The sequence below is a fragment of the Meriones unguiculatus genome, chromosome 21 (assembly GCF_030254825.1).
Source record: "Meriones unguiculatus strain TT.TT164.6M chromosome 21, Bangor_MerUng_6.1, whole genome shotgun sequence".
NCBI lineage: Eukaryota > Metazoa > Chordata > Mammalia > Rodentia > Muridae > Meriones > Meriones unguiculatus.
In genome coordinates this window covers 52,543,435-52,564,216 of record NC_083368.1, presented here as the reverse complement: position 1 = coordinate 52,564,216, position 20,782 = coordinate 52,543,435, and the positions used below count along the sequence as shown (strand labels likewise).

The following is a 20,782-nucleotide window of genomic DNA, read 5'->3' as shown; positions in this document are numbered from 1 at the left end:
CCTTTTCCCCTACAAATGCCAATCATTTCATATTCCCTAATTATCTCAGAGGCATTTTAAACAGTAAAGTCTACCTCTAATGTACTCATTGTAGCTGGAGAAAACTGAGCATGTCTCTATGATTCTTTACATGTTTAATTTCCTTCATCTTCAAGATGGTGTTACTACTTAATATTTGCCTTTCCTGTTTTATTGGAATGAGTTCAGTGTCTGAATCCTATATGGTAATAGTTAAATGATTTTTCATCCCTGAAGACTAGGGTAACCATTGCTTCTTATATGACACAGTAGCCAGTAAAATACTTATGGAAAACATTGGATGCTTGTGCCTAAGGCTTTACTTCCTGTAAATATAGGTTTGTGCTACAGGATACCAACAAAACAGAAAAACTTATACATACCCTTCAATCTAGCTTCCCATATTTCATTGCTTCTTAACTTTTTATTTTTTCCCAGAATACATGATGTAATAACTAATTAATGAACCATTCAATGTTAGTATAAAAATCTGAATATGACTTTATATAAAATTATACCTGTGTTTCAGGATGTAATCCATGTAATAGTGAAATATTTGAGGCATGATACACAGGAAAATACATTTCCCAGCCTCAGAAAGTAAATAATATTTAGGGCACCACACTCTATTAGGTCCTTGTGACATAAAATTATTTGGATTACAGCTAGGTCAAGTCAAGTCATCATAATGAGATTTTCAAATGAATTACCAGCCAGTGAAAATAAACAAACTGTTGGAGTATAGTATATTTCAATAAATTAAGAAGTACCAAACAAAAGAATTCCCCACATAAATTCTATTATGTAGGAAGCTAGTAGGGTTTTATCTTTCGGTATTGATGAGCCAAATGAATATCCAAGGTACTCTGGATAAAGTTAATCCCCAATGTAAGCATTTGAAGAGTCATTTTCATTTCTGTCAGTTAATATGTTTTGTTATTGTTGCTGTCGTCATCGTATTGCTCGCTATTTAAAAGTTCAGAATCCTTGCAATACAGAGTTTTGGATTTGCTTTTCTTGATTTCAGGAACGCTTTTCCCAGATACATTCTTTTGGGTTTTCCCCTTTTGTACTTTTATTTTCCTTTCTTTTCCTGTCTCTCACTATGTCGTCTTGATTGGCTTTAACTCACTTTGTAGGCCAAGCTGGCCTTAAACTTGCACTGGATCTCTGCCCTCCAGGTGCTCAGTTTGCAGGAGGGAGGAAATGATAATGTTTGGCTCTCTGATAGTATTTACCCGTCTCTTCTGCTACCTGATCTTCTCACCATAAAGGCCTTATGTGACTAGCCTGTATAAAATCTCCAGTACTCTCTAACACTTCCTAATGCCTTAAGCTGGTTTTCTCTTCATTCTAAGTTCTATCACCATCATATGTGTGTGTCAATTTACTGCTTATTTAGTCTTAATCAATTTCTAAGGCCCATGAGGACAGGTCTATTTAGATGCATAAAGTGAGCATCTAACAATCAATTTGTATGAAACTTAAAACTAAAAAGTCTTTAGAAAAGGCTTGAAATTTAAGAAATATAACATTTTCTTCTTTTTAATATTTTAAGAAAAAATGGACATTGTAATAGAGAATAGGAAAATTTTCACCAGAATCACAGATAAGGTCAAGCCAAGAAAAATAAATGAATTAAATGCAATAGCAGGAGCCTTGTTCTTCCGACTCAATAGATTTGGAAAACGAGATCTGCAGGACTCTCCGTGCCAGCCATAGTAACAGTGACACACAAATCCAGTCTTCATATTCATTATTGTCTTCATCTTACTCCTTGGAGAAATGACAAATTTGAGGCTCTTGTTTGAGACATCATTCTTGAGGCTGTTTGGGGGCATATGCAGATAAAAGGAGGATTCGGGTGTCCTTCGAACACACCTCCCATGACTATTACATAGACTCTGACTACAGAGCTTTGCTGCAGATGTTACATTGAGAACATAAGGACCCAATAGCCCTTGAACAGTTTCTTGCACAGATAAGCAAGCCTCCTGTAGGGAAAAAAAGAATGAGAGATGCTTAAATAACAGAACAGAATCTAGAAATAAACTCACATATATACAAGCATATAGAGGAATTTTAATTTAAAACATGTCTGCTCTGGCAAGAGATCATATCCAAAGACCTTCTAGGTCTGTGTGATCTGGCTGGTATACAAACATGCCTTTAATCCAGGAGACAGAGGCAAGCAGATCTGAGTTCAAGTCCAGCCTGTTATAGAGCAAATTTCAGGTAAAGAAAAGCTTAGGTCCAGGCATGGTTAATCCCCAACAATGAAGGTAAAGTTATTTTGTAGGGGGAAACATCCATGTTTGAAAGTGATGTCTAATTGAGTGGTAGAAACAGGGATGAATCATAGAAAGACTTGATATGCCCATCTCTCCCTATGAGAAGCAAGAGAAGCCACTTAAGGGGCAATGGAGAGAGAGAAGAGGAAGTTTTACTGGGACAGTAATAGAGAGAGAAGCTGCAGAGAGAGAGAGAACAAGTTAGACACAGGTGAAGACAGAATGAGCCAAAGTAGGAGAAGATTAGAAAGAAAGAAAGAAAGGCCACGCAGAGCAATTCAGAAGCTGAGAGAAAAGCCAGACTGAATAAGTTAGCTAGGAGAGGAGTTTGAACCCAAACAGCTGAGTTGAACCAGGAGGCTATGAGCTCAGAAATAAAAAGAAAAGGTGAGCAAATGTATTAAGCAGTATATCGCAGAGACTGAAAACATTCTAGGCCCAGGTTAGCTTGTACAGAGGCTGGAAGCTTCCAGGACTAGGGCTAGGTTAGCAGAAGGAGACAGTCAGCCTCCAAGACAACAACTGAACCAGACAAATAAAAGTTCCTTTTACACAAGCAACTGATTTTTGACAAGGGTGTCAAGGATATACAACATGGAAAAGACCAACTTGTTAACAAATAGTGTTGGGAAAATTGTCTACATAAAATTGAACCACTCGCTTATACAATATTTGAAACTTAACAAAAAGTGCATTAAACTTAAACATAAAAAAAAACAGAAACTAATAAAGGCTCACAGCAGAAAACAGGTTTTCTTTCCAGCTTCCTGTCAGTCATGACAATTTTCTTGCATGAGACCAGAAGCACAGGTAACAGAAGAAATAAACAAGTGAAACTATGTCAGACTAAATACAAGAAGAAGAAATAAAACAGTCAACAGAGTGGAAAGGCATCCTACAGAGCAAAAGAAAATATGTGCAAAATTCCTATTTCCTGTAGTACCTAACTACATATCCAAAATCTAAATGGCTCAAAATAACACACACAATAACTGAAAGAAAGAAAAGAACACAAGGTGGCCAGATTTGGTCTATAACTTCAGCTATTTGGGAGACTGAGGCATGACAATCACAATTCTGAGGCTTGTTGAGTTCTAGGATATCTCAGGCAATTTAATAAGTTCTCATCTAAAAACATAAGGTAAAATGAGGGCTAAAAACATAGGTCACTGGTACATCCCTTACCATCCATGCATGAGGCTTCAGGTTCAATCTCTAACATAGAAAATACCGAGAGGTAAAGTTCAATGCCAGGCAAGTTTACACAGAAAGTTCTAAACCAGTTATATAGTGAGATTTTTGTCTCAAGGGGAAAAAAATAAAAGCTGCCTAACTCACCTTGTTGCCTCTGTAAATAAACAGAAAGGACTTGAACAAGCATTTTTATTTCCCATAAAGGCGTAGATCAAGGCTACGAGAGGCCTTGCCACAGACCCATAAGGTTGGCTAATATTAGCACTTAGAGATTACATGCCCCCATGGCATTGTTTGGAGCCCTTTCAGCCTGCTGACCCAAATGTAAAAAGACATAGAACCTATGGAATACAGTATGAACGGTCTTCAAAATGTCAAAAATACGACTATCCTATGATCTCTGTGTATGCACACATGCACGCAGTAATGGGCATGTAACAAAGGAGTTTAGATCGTGACCTGGGAGTTAATCCACACTTCTGTATTCCATGCAGAGCTATTCTTTGTAGTCAAGAACTGTAACTAATCCAAGCGTCCATCAAGAGATTAATGGATAATGATCATGTGATATGTACAATGGAATATAAGTCAATCTTTAAAAATAGAAGGAAATTCTGCCAGTTAGGACAATGCTAGTGAATCCAGAAGACATTATTCTAAATAAAATTAGAAATCAAAGGAGAAACACAATACTGTATGAGTGCATTTATACAGGAATTATCTAAGCTGTCAGATTAGTACATTGAATGGTGCATGCATGCTAGACAAACAAAGGCTATAAACCTGTTCTATGACATGATATCTATAATTAACAATGCTAGATGATGCACTTCCAAATTTGTTATAAATGCCATGATAACTATTCTAACAACAAAATTTTTAAAATACCAATCAACAATCATAGAGATACAGTTTTCCTCCCACATACATTTTTATTATAAGCTACCACCAAAATAAAAAATAACTGTACAGAATCCATTTTTTCATAATAAAATTATTTTCAAGTGTCAGGCATATGCAATAGCACTTATTTGACTAAAAGTCCTGCATTGTGAGTTTAATTCTAGTCCAATTTTTAAATGAAGAAAGTAAGACTAAGAGCAGTTACTTAATGTACCTCAAATTATACCCTCAGGGTATAATAGTCAGCTTCTTACTTTAGGCTGCCCAGTTGAAGATTATGCTTGGCCACCTTTCTGTTAACCATAGTCTCGTATAGAACTGCATGATTAGTGTTCATCTCTCTAGTCTTTGAACTTTGTGAAAACCAGGGGAACAACCAGCAGCCAATTGATGTGAGATAATATTTTTCAAATGTTTAAAATTTTTTTTAACTTTTTAAAAATTTTTATTAATTATACTTTATTCACTTTGTATCCCCCCTGTGGTTCCCTCCCTCCTCCCTTCCCAATCCCTCCCTTCCTCCACCCTCTGCATGCACACCCCTCCCCAAGTCCACTGATAGGGGAGGACTTCTTTTCCTTCCTTCTGATCCTAGTCAATTAGGTCTCATCAGGAGTGGCTGCAGTGTCTTCTTCTGTGGCCTGGTGATGCTGCTTGCCCCTCGGTGGGAGGTAATTAAAGAGCAGGCCAACCAGTTCATGTCAGAGGCAGTCCCTGCTCCTATTAAAATCACTATCTAGAACAGCAGTTCTCAGCCTGTGGGTCAAGACCCCTTTAGTAAACCTCCAGCTCCAAAAATATTTACACTGAGGTTCAGAACAGTAGCAGGATTATAGCTATGAAGTAGCAATGAAAATGATTTTATGGTTGGAGGCCACCACCGCACGAGGAAGTGTGTTAAAGGGAACAGCACTGGAAGGTTGAAAACAACTGACTAAAATGTACTACTGACAGGGAAATCAGTACTGACCTTTGAATGGTAATATTCATATCCTCCCCATAATATCATTCCTGCTGCTCCCAGGGCAGCACTTTCACCAATCGTGTGCACTAAGTCCTCCTGGAAATGAAAAGGACCAGGAGAAAGTTCTGTCAATTCATGCTGGACATTGCTTATTCCTTAAGAATACATTTTATTCATGAAGAAAATAGCTATAAAAGTACTGGAAAGGGTGATTTGAGCATTTAGTTTATCCGATAATACTCAAGTATTCTAGAAAGTGCTCTAAATTATTAGGCTATAAAAATAAAGAGATTCTAGTCCCTGGACTGGAGTTCTGTAAAATGTTTAAGACAGACATATAAACAAGTAATGACAATACAATGAACTAATATCCACATTTAGGAGAAAAGTAATAACATGTGAAACCTTGTGTAGGAACAGGACCACCTACAAAGAAAAACCATTTACTTACGGGTATTAAGATAGTACTGTTCCTAAAATCCATAGTGTGTTGAACAAAACCTGCAGTGCTGGCTGCAGGACACAGCATCACGTTTTTTCAGTCAGGGAGTCCCCAGAGGCCTGGAGAAGTCAGCTCCCACCTTTGCTCTTAGTTGTCCTACTATTTGATGAGCCCCTAGCGATGAACACACAGCATACCTCAGTTACAAGGTACAGAGAAATCAAGCCAAGACTGAACTAAAAGTTTCCTCCTGGCTGGCTAGATTTTGCAGTCCCAGAAGACATAACACAGGCTGCTAGGAGAAAGGGGGCATTAGTGGTCTCACCCAGATGTGAACCCTACAAGGGAGAGGACCAATACACTAGGCAGGATACACCCACTATACTTGTGGGGGGAAAAACTGCTTTGATTGAATTTGAGGCCTGCTGCACGGGACAGAATCCATACATGTTACTGTAAACCTGGCCAAAAGCCAACATCTCTCTAATTAGAATTAAGGCCCACTCTACACCTCAACAAGAGGAAGACCATGCCTAGTGTTGGAAACTAGCTAACGACGTGGTTAATGGAGGAGAGTCTACAATCGCTAATTTACTAAACCAGCATAATATCTTATAAAAAAAAAGCAATGAATATTTGTCTTTATACTCACATAAAAATGTAGTCTTTACCCCTCATTAAGGAGACTTCTCTTTGTAACAGAGACCTTCACAGCAACCATAAACAACAAAATGTAGAACTGTGCATACCTGTCCCAATCGATACATCCATGAAATATTCCTGCCCCACTAGAGCAGGAAACATTGAGGAAGAGAGAATGGAAAGATTGTGAAAACCACAGGATCAGGGAGGTGACTAGGAGATTGCGTCTCCCAGCAATGTCAGAAGCTATACCCAGAAAGTGCTGCCAGCATGACGGCCCAAGTGTAGGTTGAACAAGGATGAAACCAATAATCCTACCAAACAGGTTGGAGAAAAGTCCATGAGGCCTCAACCCTATGCAAAGAACAACAGGCAACTGAGGGAAGCTCAGAATGACAGACATGACCCTCCCCAGAGAAAGCACACCAACTGATTGTTCAGAGCCAAACATCAACCCTGAAAACACACATACAAGCAGCATTACAAACTCAACAAGTTACATTTAGGAAGATATATGTACATACATGCATGCATGTAATAATAATTAGTTAAAAACAGGCTGTGAATATGAAAGAGAATGAAGAGGGGTACATAGGAGTATATGGGAGAGTTTGGAGGGAGGGAAGAAAAAAAAACGTTGTAATAAAATTATAATCTCAAAAATAAAAATTAAAAAACCCATGAGGAAAGTCAGGCTATTTGAGGGAACTACATACTAGTTTTGTCATATTTATAAAATGTCAAATTTCTTTCTAAATATTTCTCTTTCTAAATATTTCTTCCTCTTGTTGAGGTATAGAGTGGGCCTTAATTCTAATTAGAGAGATGTTGGCTTTTGGCCAGGTTTACAGTAACATGTATGGATTCTGTCCCGTGCAACAAGCCTCAAATTCAATCAAAGCAGTTTTTCCCCCAACAGGTATGGTGGGTGTCTCCTGCCTAGTGTATTGGTCCTCTCCCTTGTAGGGTTCACATCTGGGTGAGGCCACTAATGCCCCCTTTCTCCTAGCAGCCTGTGTTATGTCTTCTGGGACTGCAAAATCTAGCCAGCCAGGAGGAAACTTTTAGTTCAGTCTTGGCTTGATTTCTCTGTACCTTATCCCCAAGGTGTGCTGTGTGTTCATCGCTAGGGTCTCATTATTTCTAAATATTCTAAATATTTGTTCTTGTACAGATGCTATTCTCAGGCTTAAAAATAGAAAGTTTGCTCTTCAGTATAAGGATTTTTTTAATGCAGAGATCCAGGCTGCTCAAGATACTGAGAATAGGTCACGGTTGCTTACTCAGCCCCAAACAGAACATTTACACCACCCTATTTAAAGTTCTGGACCGAAATATGGATAAAGACCTCAAAATTCTGTCTTTAAAGCATGACACAGCCATTTCAAACATGGTGACAAAGCAGCTACAGTTACTGGACAGGGAACAAGACTGAACCTATCAACAGTGGATCATGGATGGGCAGGGCCATGGAGTACTGCCCTCTTGCCCTTCTGTGGGCTACTGGAAGATTTTAGGGTGCGCTGGTCATTGTGTGCAGCTGTAGACCCAGTGGTAAGTCCACGGGCATCATTGGATAGTTCCATACCCACAGTCACATTGACAGCCCTTTTTAAAATAAAGATCACAAAACAAAATTAAAAGGTGTGAGTGTGGTAAAGAGGCTGGTACAAGGGGAGAGTTACAGAACAGAGGGGAATATGAGAGGGTAGAAAATGAGAGCCATCAAAATGCGTTAAATAGTGCACGAAACTGCCAAAGAACAAATGTTAGCAATACAAAAAAGTCTAAACTACAAGTATTTATTACTGGGAAGGTACAAATTTGCAACTTTAGTGAGATACATTTTTTCAGCCATGTAGAGAAAGCATTGGACAGGGGTGTCCAATGTGAGAGATCAAAGATGATATATAGGGATGAAAATGTTAAAAGGCTAACCAATGCAATGCCAGTCAAAAAAAAAAAAAAAAAAGGGAGTCATGTCATTCTTAATTCAGACACTTTCAGATACTTGCTATATCTTTTGTCTTTTTTAAAATTTACATTTATTTTTTATAATTTATTCACTTTACATCCTAACTGTAGGAGAATTAAGCATCCTCCATAGGGTCCTCTTTGTTATTTAGCTTCCCACAGTACATACTCACTTATAATTCTTTTTAAAATATTTTTTAGAGTTATAATTTCTAATTAATCTGCTTTAGGGTTCCTTTCTTTTTTAAAATTTTTATTACAATTTATTCACTTTGTATCCCAGCTGTAGCCCCTCTCTAGTTCCCTCCCAATCCCATATCCCTCCCTCCCTTTTTTTTACTCCCATGCCCCTTCCCCAGTCCACTGATAGGGGAGGTCCCCTTCCCCTTCCATATGATCTTAGTCTATCAGGTCCCATCAGGACTGGCTTCATTGTCTTCCTCTGTGGCCTGGTAAGACTGCTCCCCTCTCAGGGGGGAGCTGAACAAAGAGCCAGCCGTGGAGTTCATGTCAGAGACAGTCCCTGTTCCTATTACTATGGAGGCCACTTGGACAATGAGCTGCCGTGGGCTACATCTGTTCAGGGGTTCTAGGTTAACTCCATGCATGGTCCTTGGTTGGAGTGTGAGTCTCAGAATCCATTATTTATCCAGTACTCTGCCTTCATGTATACATACACATCAAAAGAGGGTACCAGATCTCATTATAGATGGTTATCAGCCACCACATGGCTGCTGGGAATTGAACTAAGGACCATTGTAAGTACTCTTAAACACTGAACCATCTCTCCAGCTCCCAGATATAGAATTTTTAGCTACCTGTTAGATAATAGAAAGAAACAGAAGAAAACATTCAAGTGCCTCTCAAGTTGAGTACCTGGGTAGATTAGATATTGAGGAAGGTAGTATGTTCAGGGCTCTGGGCCAAAAACAAATCATTTCAGAAGTAGAATTAGAGGGAAAGTAGGATAAACAATAGAGGAAATGGTCTAAATGTTTTCCTTCCCGATGATGTATTCTTTGAAAGGCTGTGACACTCAAGAACCCAGTGGGTAAATCTACATGCCCAACCAAGGTTTCCTACATTGTAGAAAGCTCCAATGACTTGAATTAAGCGTCTCTTATTTGTTGTGCTTGGGACCAGAACTACTTCAAGTTTCTGACTTTTTCAGATTTTAGAATATCTGCATATATATATATATTTATATATATATTTCAGCATGAGATTGATTCAAGTCTAAATACAAAACCCATTTTCATGTTTTATAGAAATTTTACATAAAATTCCACTACTGCCTCCACCATCACCACCACAACACAACCGCCACTACCACAACTCCAATCACCACCATCACCACCATCACCAATACCATCACCACTCCCACCTTTCAGCCCTTTCACCACCCATGCCATTGCCACCACCACCACCACCACAGCAGACATCTAAACAACTCCTCAGGTCAGTTTCCAAGCAGGTTCCCTAGTCAGGGGTACAGGGACTGTCTCTGACATGAACTCAGTGGCTGGCTCTTTGACCACCTTCCCCTGAGGGGGGAGCAGTTTTGCCAGGCCATAGAGGAAGACAATGCAGCCAGTCCTGATGAGACCTGATAGGCTAGGGTCAGACAGAAGGGGAGGAGGACCTCCCCTATCAGTTGACTAGGAGAGGAACATAGGTGGAAAAGAGGGAAGGGGGTGGAGATGAGGAGATGAGGGAGGGCTACAGCCGGGATACAAGGTGAATATATTGTAATAAATAATTAAATAAATAATCTCTTCCCAGGTGATTCCAAATTGTCAAGTTGACAATTACAACCAATTATCAAAGTATCTTTTTATATAATCTGCTCAATCCAATGGCATTGACTATTAGACCATATTGTGAACTCCTGAGAAACATTCAACCAAATCTATGCCATCTTTTCAATAAGCCTAATACACTGAACAGAAAAATATTGTATAATGAAAAGTTTGATTGATTAATACATTAGTCTAAAACATCCATTTTATATACTTCTAATCTGGAAAATCACCAGAACTTTAGAAGAATCTACTGTGAGTTCTAAAGTTTTCTTGGTTGGTTGGTTGGTTGGTTGGTTGGTTGGTTGGTTGGTTGGTTGGTTGGTTGGTTAAGGGGGGAGAGAGGGTTGTTTTGTTTTGTTTTGTTCCTTTTGAGCTGGGGTTTCGCTGTGTAGCCCTGGATGTCTAAATGAGTTTTTTATCTTCTAAAACTCTAGATAGCATATCTAATCACCAGTTGTTTGGAACTTCAGAATTAAGTTCACACTCGAATAAACATGCTCCTTAAATACTAGAATAGCATTTTAAGGAGAAATGAATATTAAACAAAGATTTCTAAACTGTACTTATATATTCTACTAACCTTACACTGTTTTTAAGTGAGGATTTTGTTTGTTTGTTTGTTTGTTTGTTTGTTTGGGGGATTTTTTTGTTTTGTTTTGCTTACCTCTGACAGAGCTTCAACACTCTGCAAATAAAATGGCCTGGAAAAAATAAAAACTGGCAACGCATAGTCCTTTCTAGCCATTTCAGCAACTCTCAGGGCTTCTCTCACTCGGAAATGAACAAATTTCAGTGCATTTAAGTTTGATTTTAATATTTTACTCAAATATATGGAAGAATAAAGTGCTGCGCTTTTTTCCCACAGCCACAAGAGTTGGTCATTGCGGAAAATTTCATCATCTGGGCAACTACCTTGGTAGAACTTTGCATTTATCAGGTAATCATAATTGTAGCAATCCGGATAGAGATAGAAGCCCCATAAGCGCTTTGGTCTCATTTCTAAAGCCAACGTGAGAGTAACATTCATCAAACTCCGTGCAGCATTTTCAAATTCTTGTTGTGCAACTGTTCTCACTTTGGTTTCTGACCAGTCGGGATGACGGTGCCGTGTGAAGGCTAACGAGTGGTTCTTATATATTCTTCTGCTGCCCCAATTCCTGTCCCACTGGGGTTTCCAGCCTTCCCAGTCGATGACGGCAAGTCCTTCTGACCTCCACAATTCAACAGCACCCGCAATGTCGTTGGCACTCTTCTTGAGGTGCTCGGAGAGATTCACCTTCTGAGGTATTCCACCAGAGAAGGATTTTCCATCTTCAGAGAAATAAGGGTAATATCCGAGTTCATTTGGATAAAATATGGTAATTGTGGATCCACTCTGCGTTTCTAAAGGATTTGGAATGATGTTAAATACTTGCAGATTAATTTTTACGTTGAAATTATCCTTACAGAACAAAGTCGGGGCAGCCCAGAAAACATTGAAAGGCTCGTCCTTGATTCCTGGAGGCATTGCTGGTTTGAGAGCTGCCTGAGTGACCAGAGCAAAGACCATCAGTTCACCAAGCTGCGCCACCCACTGGCTACACATCGATTGCTGTTTTCGGCATGACGAGCGTGCACTAAAAGCAAGAACAGGTATTTACATGAAGATCTCGCCAGTTTTATGGTACAAATGGAATGTTTTCAAAGATTTACAGGGTTTATTAACACACTTAACTCATGGTGTCACCTGAACAAGTGAAGAAAACTTTTGTTCCCTCCTTGAAATGCTGAAAGGGATTTAAAGAATAAGGACTAGAAATCCCACACAAATTCTCATCTCTGTAAACTCTGTGCTCATCTATACAAGCTCGCTATTTGTTCTAAATTTAATATCCTATAATTCTGAGCACATGGCCCAAACCATCACACTGGAAAGAGACTTTGATATGATGCTAACTAGATAAGAGTGTGTCAATGGCCTGCTACATTTTCCTATTAGTTATTAGAAGACAGACTCTAAAAACATGTCCACTTGAAAACAAATATTAGCACTTCAGCAAATACTATATAGGACAAAATGAAATAATGAACTGTATTAACAAAAAGTAGTACCCGTATGGAATTTGAAGTGTACTGACCTCACAGGCTTATTTGACTACTTCCAAAACACAGAGGCATTCCCGAAGAAATACCCTAAGACAGCACAGGTGTCAATTATCTGTTGTTGACTGTTGATTTGGCTAACATCTTTTCTTAGGCACATAAATGAACACTTAAAAACTATATTTCTTTATGATCATTATTCTCCCATGAAGGAATTAGGCCACATTCTCAGCAGCTACATTGCAGGTAAAACTTGGCTTTTTAGTCACACATAGTCAGTTAAGACCAAAAAAACTGCCAAAGAACCTTGCCAGAACATAAGGACTAAGAGCTGATGTATTCCAGCCAATCAGATCGTACCTTGAAAGCAAGGTGGCTGAAGCTACGTAACAAAGTTGGTTTGCTATATAGTGTACATGTTTAAAAATAAGATATGCTGGTTAGTTCAGGCAGACAAATTGGCACAATCTAGAATCATGCGGGAAGAGAGTCTTCTGGTAAATTGTTTAGATGGGAGTTGGCCAGTGGCATGTTTATGAAGTTCTCTCTTGATTGTTTATTTGTGTAGGAGGAGCCAAACCACTGTAGGCTGCACCGTTTCTGGCTGCACCCAGGTCAACTGGGCCTTGGCCTCTCTAAGAGAAAAAAAAAAAATAGATGAGCATAAAAAACAATCAGGCATTTGTTTCTCTCTCTGTGCTTCACTGTGGATCTGACCTGACTAGCTCTTGAGTTCTTCCTGTGACTTCCCTGAAATGACAAACTATAGCCTAGAATTGTCAGGCAAATAAATCCGTTGTTTCTGTGCTGCTTTTGGTCACGGTACTTCATGACAGCAACAGAAATTAAACCAGAACATAAATATATTGCAAATTTCCTTGGAAATAGTTAACTTTTGTCTGTTTTTAAGAATTATACATTACTAAGTGTGTGTGTATGTGTGTGTGTGTGTGTGTGTGTGTGTGTGTGTGTGTGTAGATAGATAGATAAATAGATTTTTTTCTTATTTAATCTACCAAATGCTGGAAAAGACACCAACCCAAATCATATGTAAATCCTGACAACAAAGTACCCAATGTTAAAAAAAAAAAAAAAAAAAAACTTGAACGAGTCACTTCCCAAATCAGCAGGTTGTCCACAGTTCACCCTCAAATATTCTGGATTTCACTGAGATGATTGACTTCAAGTGGACTTTGTACTGTGCTACCAGATGGAACTAAGTCGCCAAAGGTGGCTCCGTACCCAGCACTCGTCTTCACTTATGGAATCTTAATGTGAACCGGTCTGCCCTATAAAAGGGGGAAGGAGCAAGCCTCTCCATCTTCGCTGTTCAGGAGAACGTTAGTATTCTCTCTGTCTCTGTGCAGATAGAGTGCCTCACCTCACGTGTGTCCTACCAGCACATAGTGGAGATGTGTGCCTAATAAGAAGGAACACCTTGGAAAGAAATCTCAGCTGCATGTCACATTGCATGAAACACGTTAGGAGAGAGGTGGCAAAAATATGAAAGGTACGCCTTAGGAAAATCCCATTTCAAGCTTAACAGGGAAGGTAAAATTAATGTAGGAGAGTCAGGCATATTGATAGTCACCAACAAGATTAGAAAGGAAACACAGTTGAATAAAAGACTCAAAACTTGTGCCAGATCCCTGTAGACGACACTGAATAACCTTCATTAAAGTGGAGTTCTGATGTCTTTTACCACACAGCCCTGTGGAGCAAATTTCCAATGTTTCCATCTTGCAGAACAGCCAGAGAACATTAAGATTAAGGCATATTAAGGAGGGGACTTTATGAAATCCTATTTAGGCAACCCCACTGATGGAAGTAAGAGTAGATCTCATATATATATACTGTAAACATGCTGTGCATAAGAAAAAATGTTTATAGTACCTCGAATGCATTTAGTGGTAAAGAGAATGTAAGAGTTCACTTGTAGCCCAGGTTTATAGACAGTAGCACTTAGATTCAGCACAATTCCATAAGCCTTCATTAGCAGAGTTTGCCTCAGCCATGACACAGGGTTTAATACTAAAAGTATACAGACAACATTATCTCCTTGGCCATGAAGATCTGTCATGTGGAGGTGTATGTATTTGCACATTGGATGTACATGTCTGTATGTAGAACAGCAACAGTGAGGCAGAGAAGTGGGTGCCCTACGTAAGATACCCGGAAGGATGGAATGTGTGCTGGTTTGTGTGTTTGTGTGTTTGTTTGTTTGTTTTTAATACTATCTGATGCCATTATAAAATTAAGTAAATAAAGAAATATAAAAACAAAATTAATAGTATTCTCCTCCTTACTCAAATGTATTTTATATGCATTCTCATAGGCTTTTCTCTATACTTCTCTGTAATGTATGGACATCTTGGTCATGGCTGAGAGTCTGTCAGGGTCCACACGGTCTGTAGTTTCTTGCTAAACCACAAGCCCTGGCCCAGATGTGGCCTGGTGACTGTGGAAAACTGTAGGGTCAAGATAAAACCTCGGAGGAATGTCTTCCCAAGCAAAAGAAAACTACATGGACGGGACGTGAGGAAGGAAGAACCCAGATAAGCGGACAAAAGATGCTGTTTGCTGGGATGTGTGGAAGGAAGAACTCAGAAACTTTTTTCTCAAATTCTGCTTGCACTGATATCTCTAGTAGCTAGCTAAACAATATATAAGCAGCAGTGGGAAAAGGCAAAATTGCACATTCTTGAAGTGAAGCCAGAGTCTGTGTCTCTGTCTGCCATGACCCTCTCTTTGAGGTCCCTATACCACTCACAGATGTTCTGGCTACAGCATCTGTTAGACGAGAAAGCAGCCCCCAGCAGTGAGGGACATCTGTAACTGGGAAATATCATGCATATTTCACAGCTACCTGAGGAGGATTAGATGGTAAGTACTTAGCATCAAGAGTAAGCTAGAAGTCATACTGAGAAAAAACAGAACAAAATAGAATTCTTGATCAAACTCTGACAGTAGGCCATAAAGTAAGACTAAAAGGGAGCATTTGAATGTAAGATTGAAAAGCCATCAGCAGCCAGGTTTCATTACGCACAGCTTTAGTCCCAGCAGGCTGGAGGCAGAGGCAGAGGCCAGCCTGGTCTACAATGTGAGTTCCAGGACAACCAGGGCTACACAGATAAATCCTATGTATAAAAGCAATAATAATAATAATAATAATAATAATAATAATAATAAAATTTAAAAAGCCATGATCAGGTTAATCAGTTTTTGTTAGGTGTTCTTCCAAGAGATGAGAAATGTAACTATGAAAATGTTCAAAATTAATGCACATTTCAAGCTACCTCCCTTTTTTAGGCAGGTCTTTTAAAAAAAAAAAAAACACAAACTTGAATTTATAAATGTATTTATATTTTTATTTTTACCTTAATAAATGTAGCTCAAATTTTACAGAGTAAAGTAGGTGGAAACGATTGCACCTAATAAAAATCATAGTTAATGCATGGACAAAGTCACGACTTTCATTTAATTACCTTTATTTAATCAGAAGAGTCTCCGGAATTCTTTGGCATGTGGAAATGAAGATAAAGTGCTCCTGTTTAAAGAACATTCTAGAGACTATTGTTAAAAGATCTGTAGTAGGAGAGGTGAATATGCTGATGAAAAGATATATTTAAATTTAGTTTTCTGAAGATCTATATGGACTGTAGATTTAGAGTCAGAAAGCAAAGGCTATCATTTTATATAGCATCAGAAGCTTTTGCAAATGTCTGAGGATGTCTTTTCAGAAATGTCAAAACTCCCATCAGTTGCTTTGGCAATGGTTCTATTTAAGAATTGTATGCTCAGCTTCTTTTGCCAAACACATTGATCGGCCAAGTCATTTCACCTCCTATGGAAAGGTAAAAAGATAAAATAAAATAATAATAAAATAAAATAAATTTTTTTAAAAAGCACAAAAGTGTTTCCGGCATAGTGTTCTAGAAATTTCTTCCTCCCTAATACACAAAGAGCATCGGGGAAGAAATGTTCCCTTTATAGCTGTGTATAGGGCAAACAGATAGTCATATTTGGTAGAGATGGTTTTCACCCAACATCTTAGTGTGATAGTAAGCAGGTAACTCATAGTACTCAAATTATCCTAGTTTAGAGAAGAAATGTTGTGAGCACAGCACTGCATATCAATTGTCCCGTGAAGAACCAAGAGTGTATAGTTTCATGAACTTAACATATTGTTTCTTAATATTTAGCCTACCAAATGTCAGATTAAAATGAAGGAACAATAATCAAATGCAAAATAAAAGTGTTGATTTGTTAAATGCATATGATTCATTGATTTGTTAGCCTTCATCTTTATATGTAGACATTAGTCTAAAACACTGAGAAATGAACTATAATTTCAAATTTCAATGTAGAATTTCTAGTCATTAAACCAATAACACTTTTTTATCCTTTTTTTATGAGAATAAGTTTCAGGGGACCTCTGGTTAAACCTAAAGAATACAACCAATATATGTTAGCCTTTTTAAAAGGTGCATAAATAGAAAATAGCCTAAAATTTATTTTCTATGATAATGATTTTTGAAAATATTTTACTGAAATATTATGTCACTTCCTCTTTTCCCCTTCCTCCCTCCAACCCCTTTCATACCTGCTTTTATTACCCCTCAAATCACTGGTTGCCTTTTCATTGATCATTATTGTTACATATATTTATATGTACAAATATATAACTGACAAGATCATGAGAGGAGACATGCATTAGTAATTTTCTTTCTTTTGTTTTTCTGAGACAGGGTGTCTCTAGGTACCCCTGGTTGTCCTGAAACTCAGTGTGGACCTGGCTGGCCTTGAACTCTGCCTCCCACGTGCTGAGATTAAAGGTGTGTGCCACCATGCTTAGCAGAATTAATGATTCTTGATGCCACCGTCACTACCACTCAACTTCACTTAACTTTAGAAAACAGTGGTTTTAAATAGCTTTAGTAAACCTAATTAAATTTTTTCAGGTACTTTGTTAAGAAGGCAGACATGATCGGGAAATATGAAAAGTATCTAAATGCATCATATTCTTATTGGCCACAGAGTAACAAGGAGCTACGTGTAGGTAAAGGAGGCTCAGGAAGCTCGACAATACCTGTTCTTCAAGGGATTCACAAGTCGTGGATGAAAGCCCCAAAGGTACTGCTGAGAGATCCATTTTATAACAAAATGGCGTTGGGATTTCAAGGAAGTACTCTACTGGCACATCTCATTGAGCACGCAGAGATTGGGAGCTGGCTGTGCTCTACTAAGCCACAGGACACGGCTTTCTAATTTGGATTGTTAAGTTCTAGAAGAAAAAAAAAACATCTTTTTTTTGATAACTACTTCTACTTGGTAATAAATTCATGCACCTAAAGAATGTATTCAGAAAAGAGCTCACGTTAGTGGTGAAGTCAGAGAGAGAGCTAACTCAAAAAGCAAGACATTCTTTTGAAGAAATTATGTCTGGGAAGAAAAAAATTATGGTACTAAGATCAGTACATGAAAAACTATCAACTAACTGATTAAGGACTTATAAGGACTTGTAAATGGTTTTCAACGTAGCATATTTGTTAAAAGACCCTGCTAAGAAATTTGGGCCCAGCTGGTCCTGCAGAGACTGATGCACCAACCATGCATGGAGAGGAGCTAGAACCCCCTTTCAGATGTAAACCTCAGGCAGCTCAGACTCCATGTGGGTTCCCTAGGAAAACAAGCAGAAGCTGTCTCTGACATGAACTCTGTTGCCTGCTCTTTGATCACTTCCTCCTGGCAGGGCCGCCTTGCCAGGCCACAGATGAAGAAGACAAGCTAGGGTAAGATGGGGGGGAGGTTCCCCATTTCCGAGGACTAGAAGAAGGGATAATGGGGAAGAGAGAGGGAGGATGTAACCAGAAGGAGAAGAGGGGGCTACAATCAGGGTGAACAGTAAATAAATTACAAAAAAATAAATTGATATAAAGGACCCTGCTGACAAAAGAATAGAGTCAAAACTGTTGGCCAAGGGCATCTTTCAGAATAATTTTTTAATTATTTTGAAGAAAAATTAAAGGGAAATGCAACCTTCAGGGGGAAATGATGTTTTTATATAAACAGGGAAAGCAGAAATTTTTAAAGGCAGATGAATTCCTGTAAAGAATGTCATAGTGGAGACAGATTAAGGGTGCTCTCCTATAGTGGCATCTGAGTTAGATCTGAAGACAGTGAAAAGGAAGCAGGTTTGCGATGATTAGACTCACACAAAGAAAATTCCAGATGCACAGAATAAGAATGAATTTCCTAATGTGTCTGAGAAGCATCAAGAAGACCTGTGTGCCTTCAGATGTGGAAGTGAAGAGCGCTGCGGAGAAAGCAGTTAGGGAAACAGTGCTTCTGCAATGAAGCTAGTGCCCTTAGCATCTTTTTAAGTTCTGCTCTAGAAATTGAACACGGAATCCAGAGCCTGTGCTCATGGGCAAGTTCTCAACCACTAACCTGTATTTCCAACTCCAGCTTTTTATTCTAAGAACACAAAAAGTCATCAATGAGTTTTAAACAGATAAGAGATACGAGTCCTTTCATGTTTTCAAAAGGCCACATTGGCTTCTTAGTTAAAAAAAAAAAATAGAATGCCTGAGAGACAGGAAACAAAAGGGAGAACTCAAGTTGGTTTTGATTAAGTTTCAATAATGGAGATAAAAAGATATAGACTAAACACCTATTTGGTAAGGAGCCAGCAGGATTTCCTGATGCATTAGACACACAGTTAAAAGAAGGAGATTCAAAGACAGTGGGAATTGCCTGCATTGTGAGGCCATTTACTAAAATGGAAAAGAGCAAGGGAAAAAGTTAAAATTGTGGGAAATCAGGTGCGCTTTATTCATTACAATAAATTTCTTGTACTGTCTAAATATCTAAGATGCAATGTCAGCTATCCTGGAAATTGTAAGTTAATTTTAATTGAGCATTTATTAAGCATTTCCAAACATGTAGCAGGATCATGCTAGAATTCATATATACATAAATACCTATATACAGGAAATGTAGTGTCTTTGTTTTCTATCCAACCACTCTGGGTCCCAGCTTGAGTCTCCTCTACATGAATAGGAAAAACAAAAACTAAATCCAGATGCGGCGGCACAAGCCTGTGACCTGAGGACTCAGGAGGCAGAGACAGGAGAATTGGAAACTGAAGGTCCTCTGGGATTGTGTGAGATGCTATCATGAAGAACACGTTAACTAAATTATGATTCTGTTTAAATGTGTTGTAATATAGCATTTGACAAACAATGTTCCATTCTATAGAATTACAATATTCAGTCTCTCATAGGTTTCCATTCTTTTGTGTCCCTTCTTAAATAAAATGTGTTGGTTTGGTCACTATCATTGCTGCTGTTCTGGGGGTGTGACTTAGGGATTTTTGGCTTTTGAGACAGAATTGCGTTAATACTCCTGCCTCCACCTTCTGAGTAAAAGTTTTATCTTAGTCACATTAGCTGCCCCACTGGAAATTGCACTCAGAGCCTCACACATGCTGGGCACACTGCCAAGGAGCTACCCCTCAGCCCACTTGACAAAGAGGGACCTTGTAGAACCTCCCAATCTCAGGAAAGACTTGAGGGTCTTGAGAGTAATGTCCTCAGCCTTTCCATCCTTCTCATACAACATTCTCTGTCCACATCTCGTGTTCTTTACTTCACACTAAAATTTAAGTCTAGCGTGACCTAGACTGGGTTTCCTAGTCTTAGTCGTAGCCTGTTCGTGATCTTTGTCAGTTTAGGTCCAATGCTCCTTCCTGCTGGTCTAGCTCACTACTCGGGATGTGACTACATAACTCCTCTAAAATATCACTAGGAATCTTGTTCTGCCGTAGTGACTTCCTCCAGCAAGCTCTCCGGTTGATACCCAACAACTTGTAGGTCAGTCTAAATCACTTCAGAGCAAACCCTGCTCTGGAAAGCTACATTGCCGGGCCGTCCTTCCCCTGGTCAAGGGAGACTATAACGTGACTCTGCCCCAGTTGGTACATTATAGCAGCATGTGTGCTTCCTCCCTTCGTCTCAAATACTGAGTGAGAGAGTGTGAGAGTGTCTCTCTGCTCTTCATGGTCTCCGGATTAGTTAAAGAATGTCCATTTCTGGGTGGAACCAAAACTCTAAGAGGGAGAACTACTCAGAGACATGATGGCTTCCAATTCTTCTCTTCTTCCTGTAAGCACTAGAGACATTTACATGACCCCCATTTGGAAAACCTATCTTTACCTGCACTAGTAGTTTGTTGGCCGGAACTTGCCCTCTCATACCCATGCAATTAGAAAAGGACCAGCAAGGCAAAAGGGTCTATGGAAGGTTTGACTTGGATCTATCACAGAACCAAGAACATGACTCACACCCAGCCACCTGCTGCCTCTAATTTCACCTTTCTTTTGCAAGGCTGCTGTTAAGTTCAAGATAAATATTATTATCCTTGGATAAAAGCAGCTCTACCTTTTTGTGGTTGCAAATGAATATTGCAA

General features: G+C 38.9%; 1 protein-coding gene across 1 annotated transcript; it reads right to left on the bottom strand.

Moving 5' to 3' along the window:
• Positions 1 to 1,563: 1,563 nt before the first annotated feature.
• LOC110549545 (hyaluronidase-1-like) lies at positions 1,564 to 11,815 on the bottom strand. Its single transcript, XM_021638773.1, is given in 4 exon segments — positions 1,564 to 1,610; positions 1,613 to 2,012; positions 5,377 to 5,466; positions 10,895 to 11,815. Coding segments are annotated over 4 exon segments (1,458 nt in total).
• Positions 11,816 to 20,782: the final 8,967 nt, after the last annotated feature.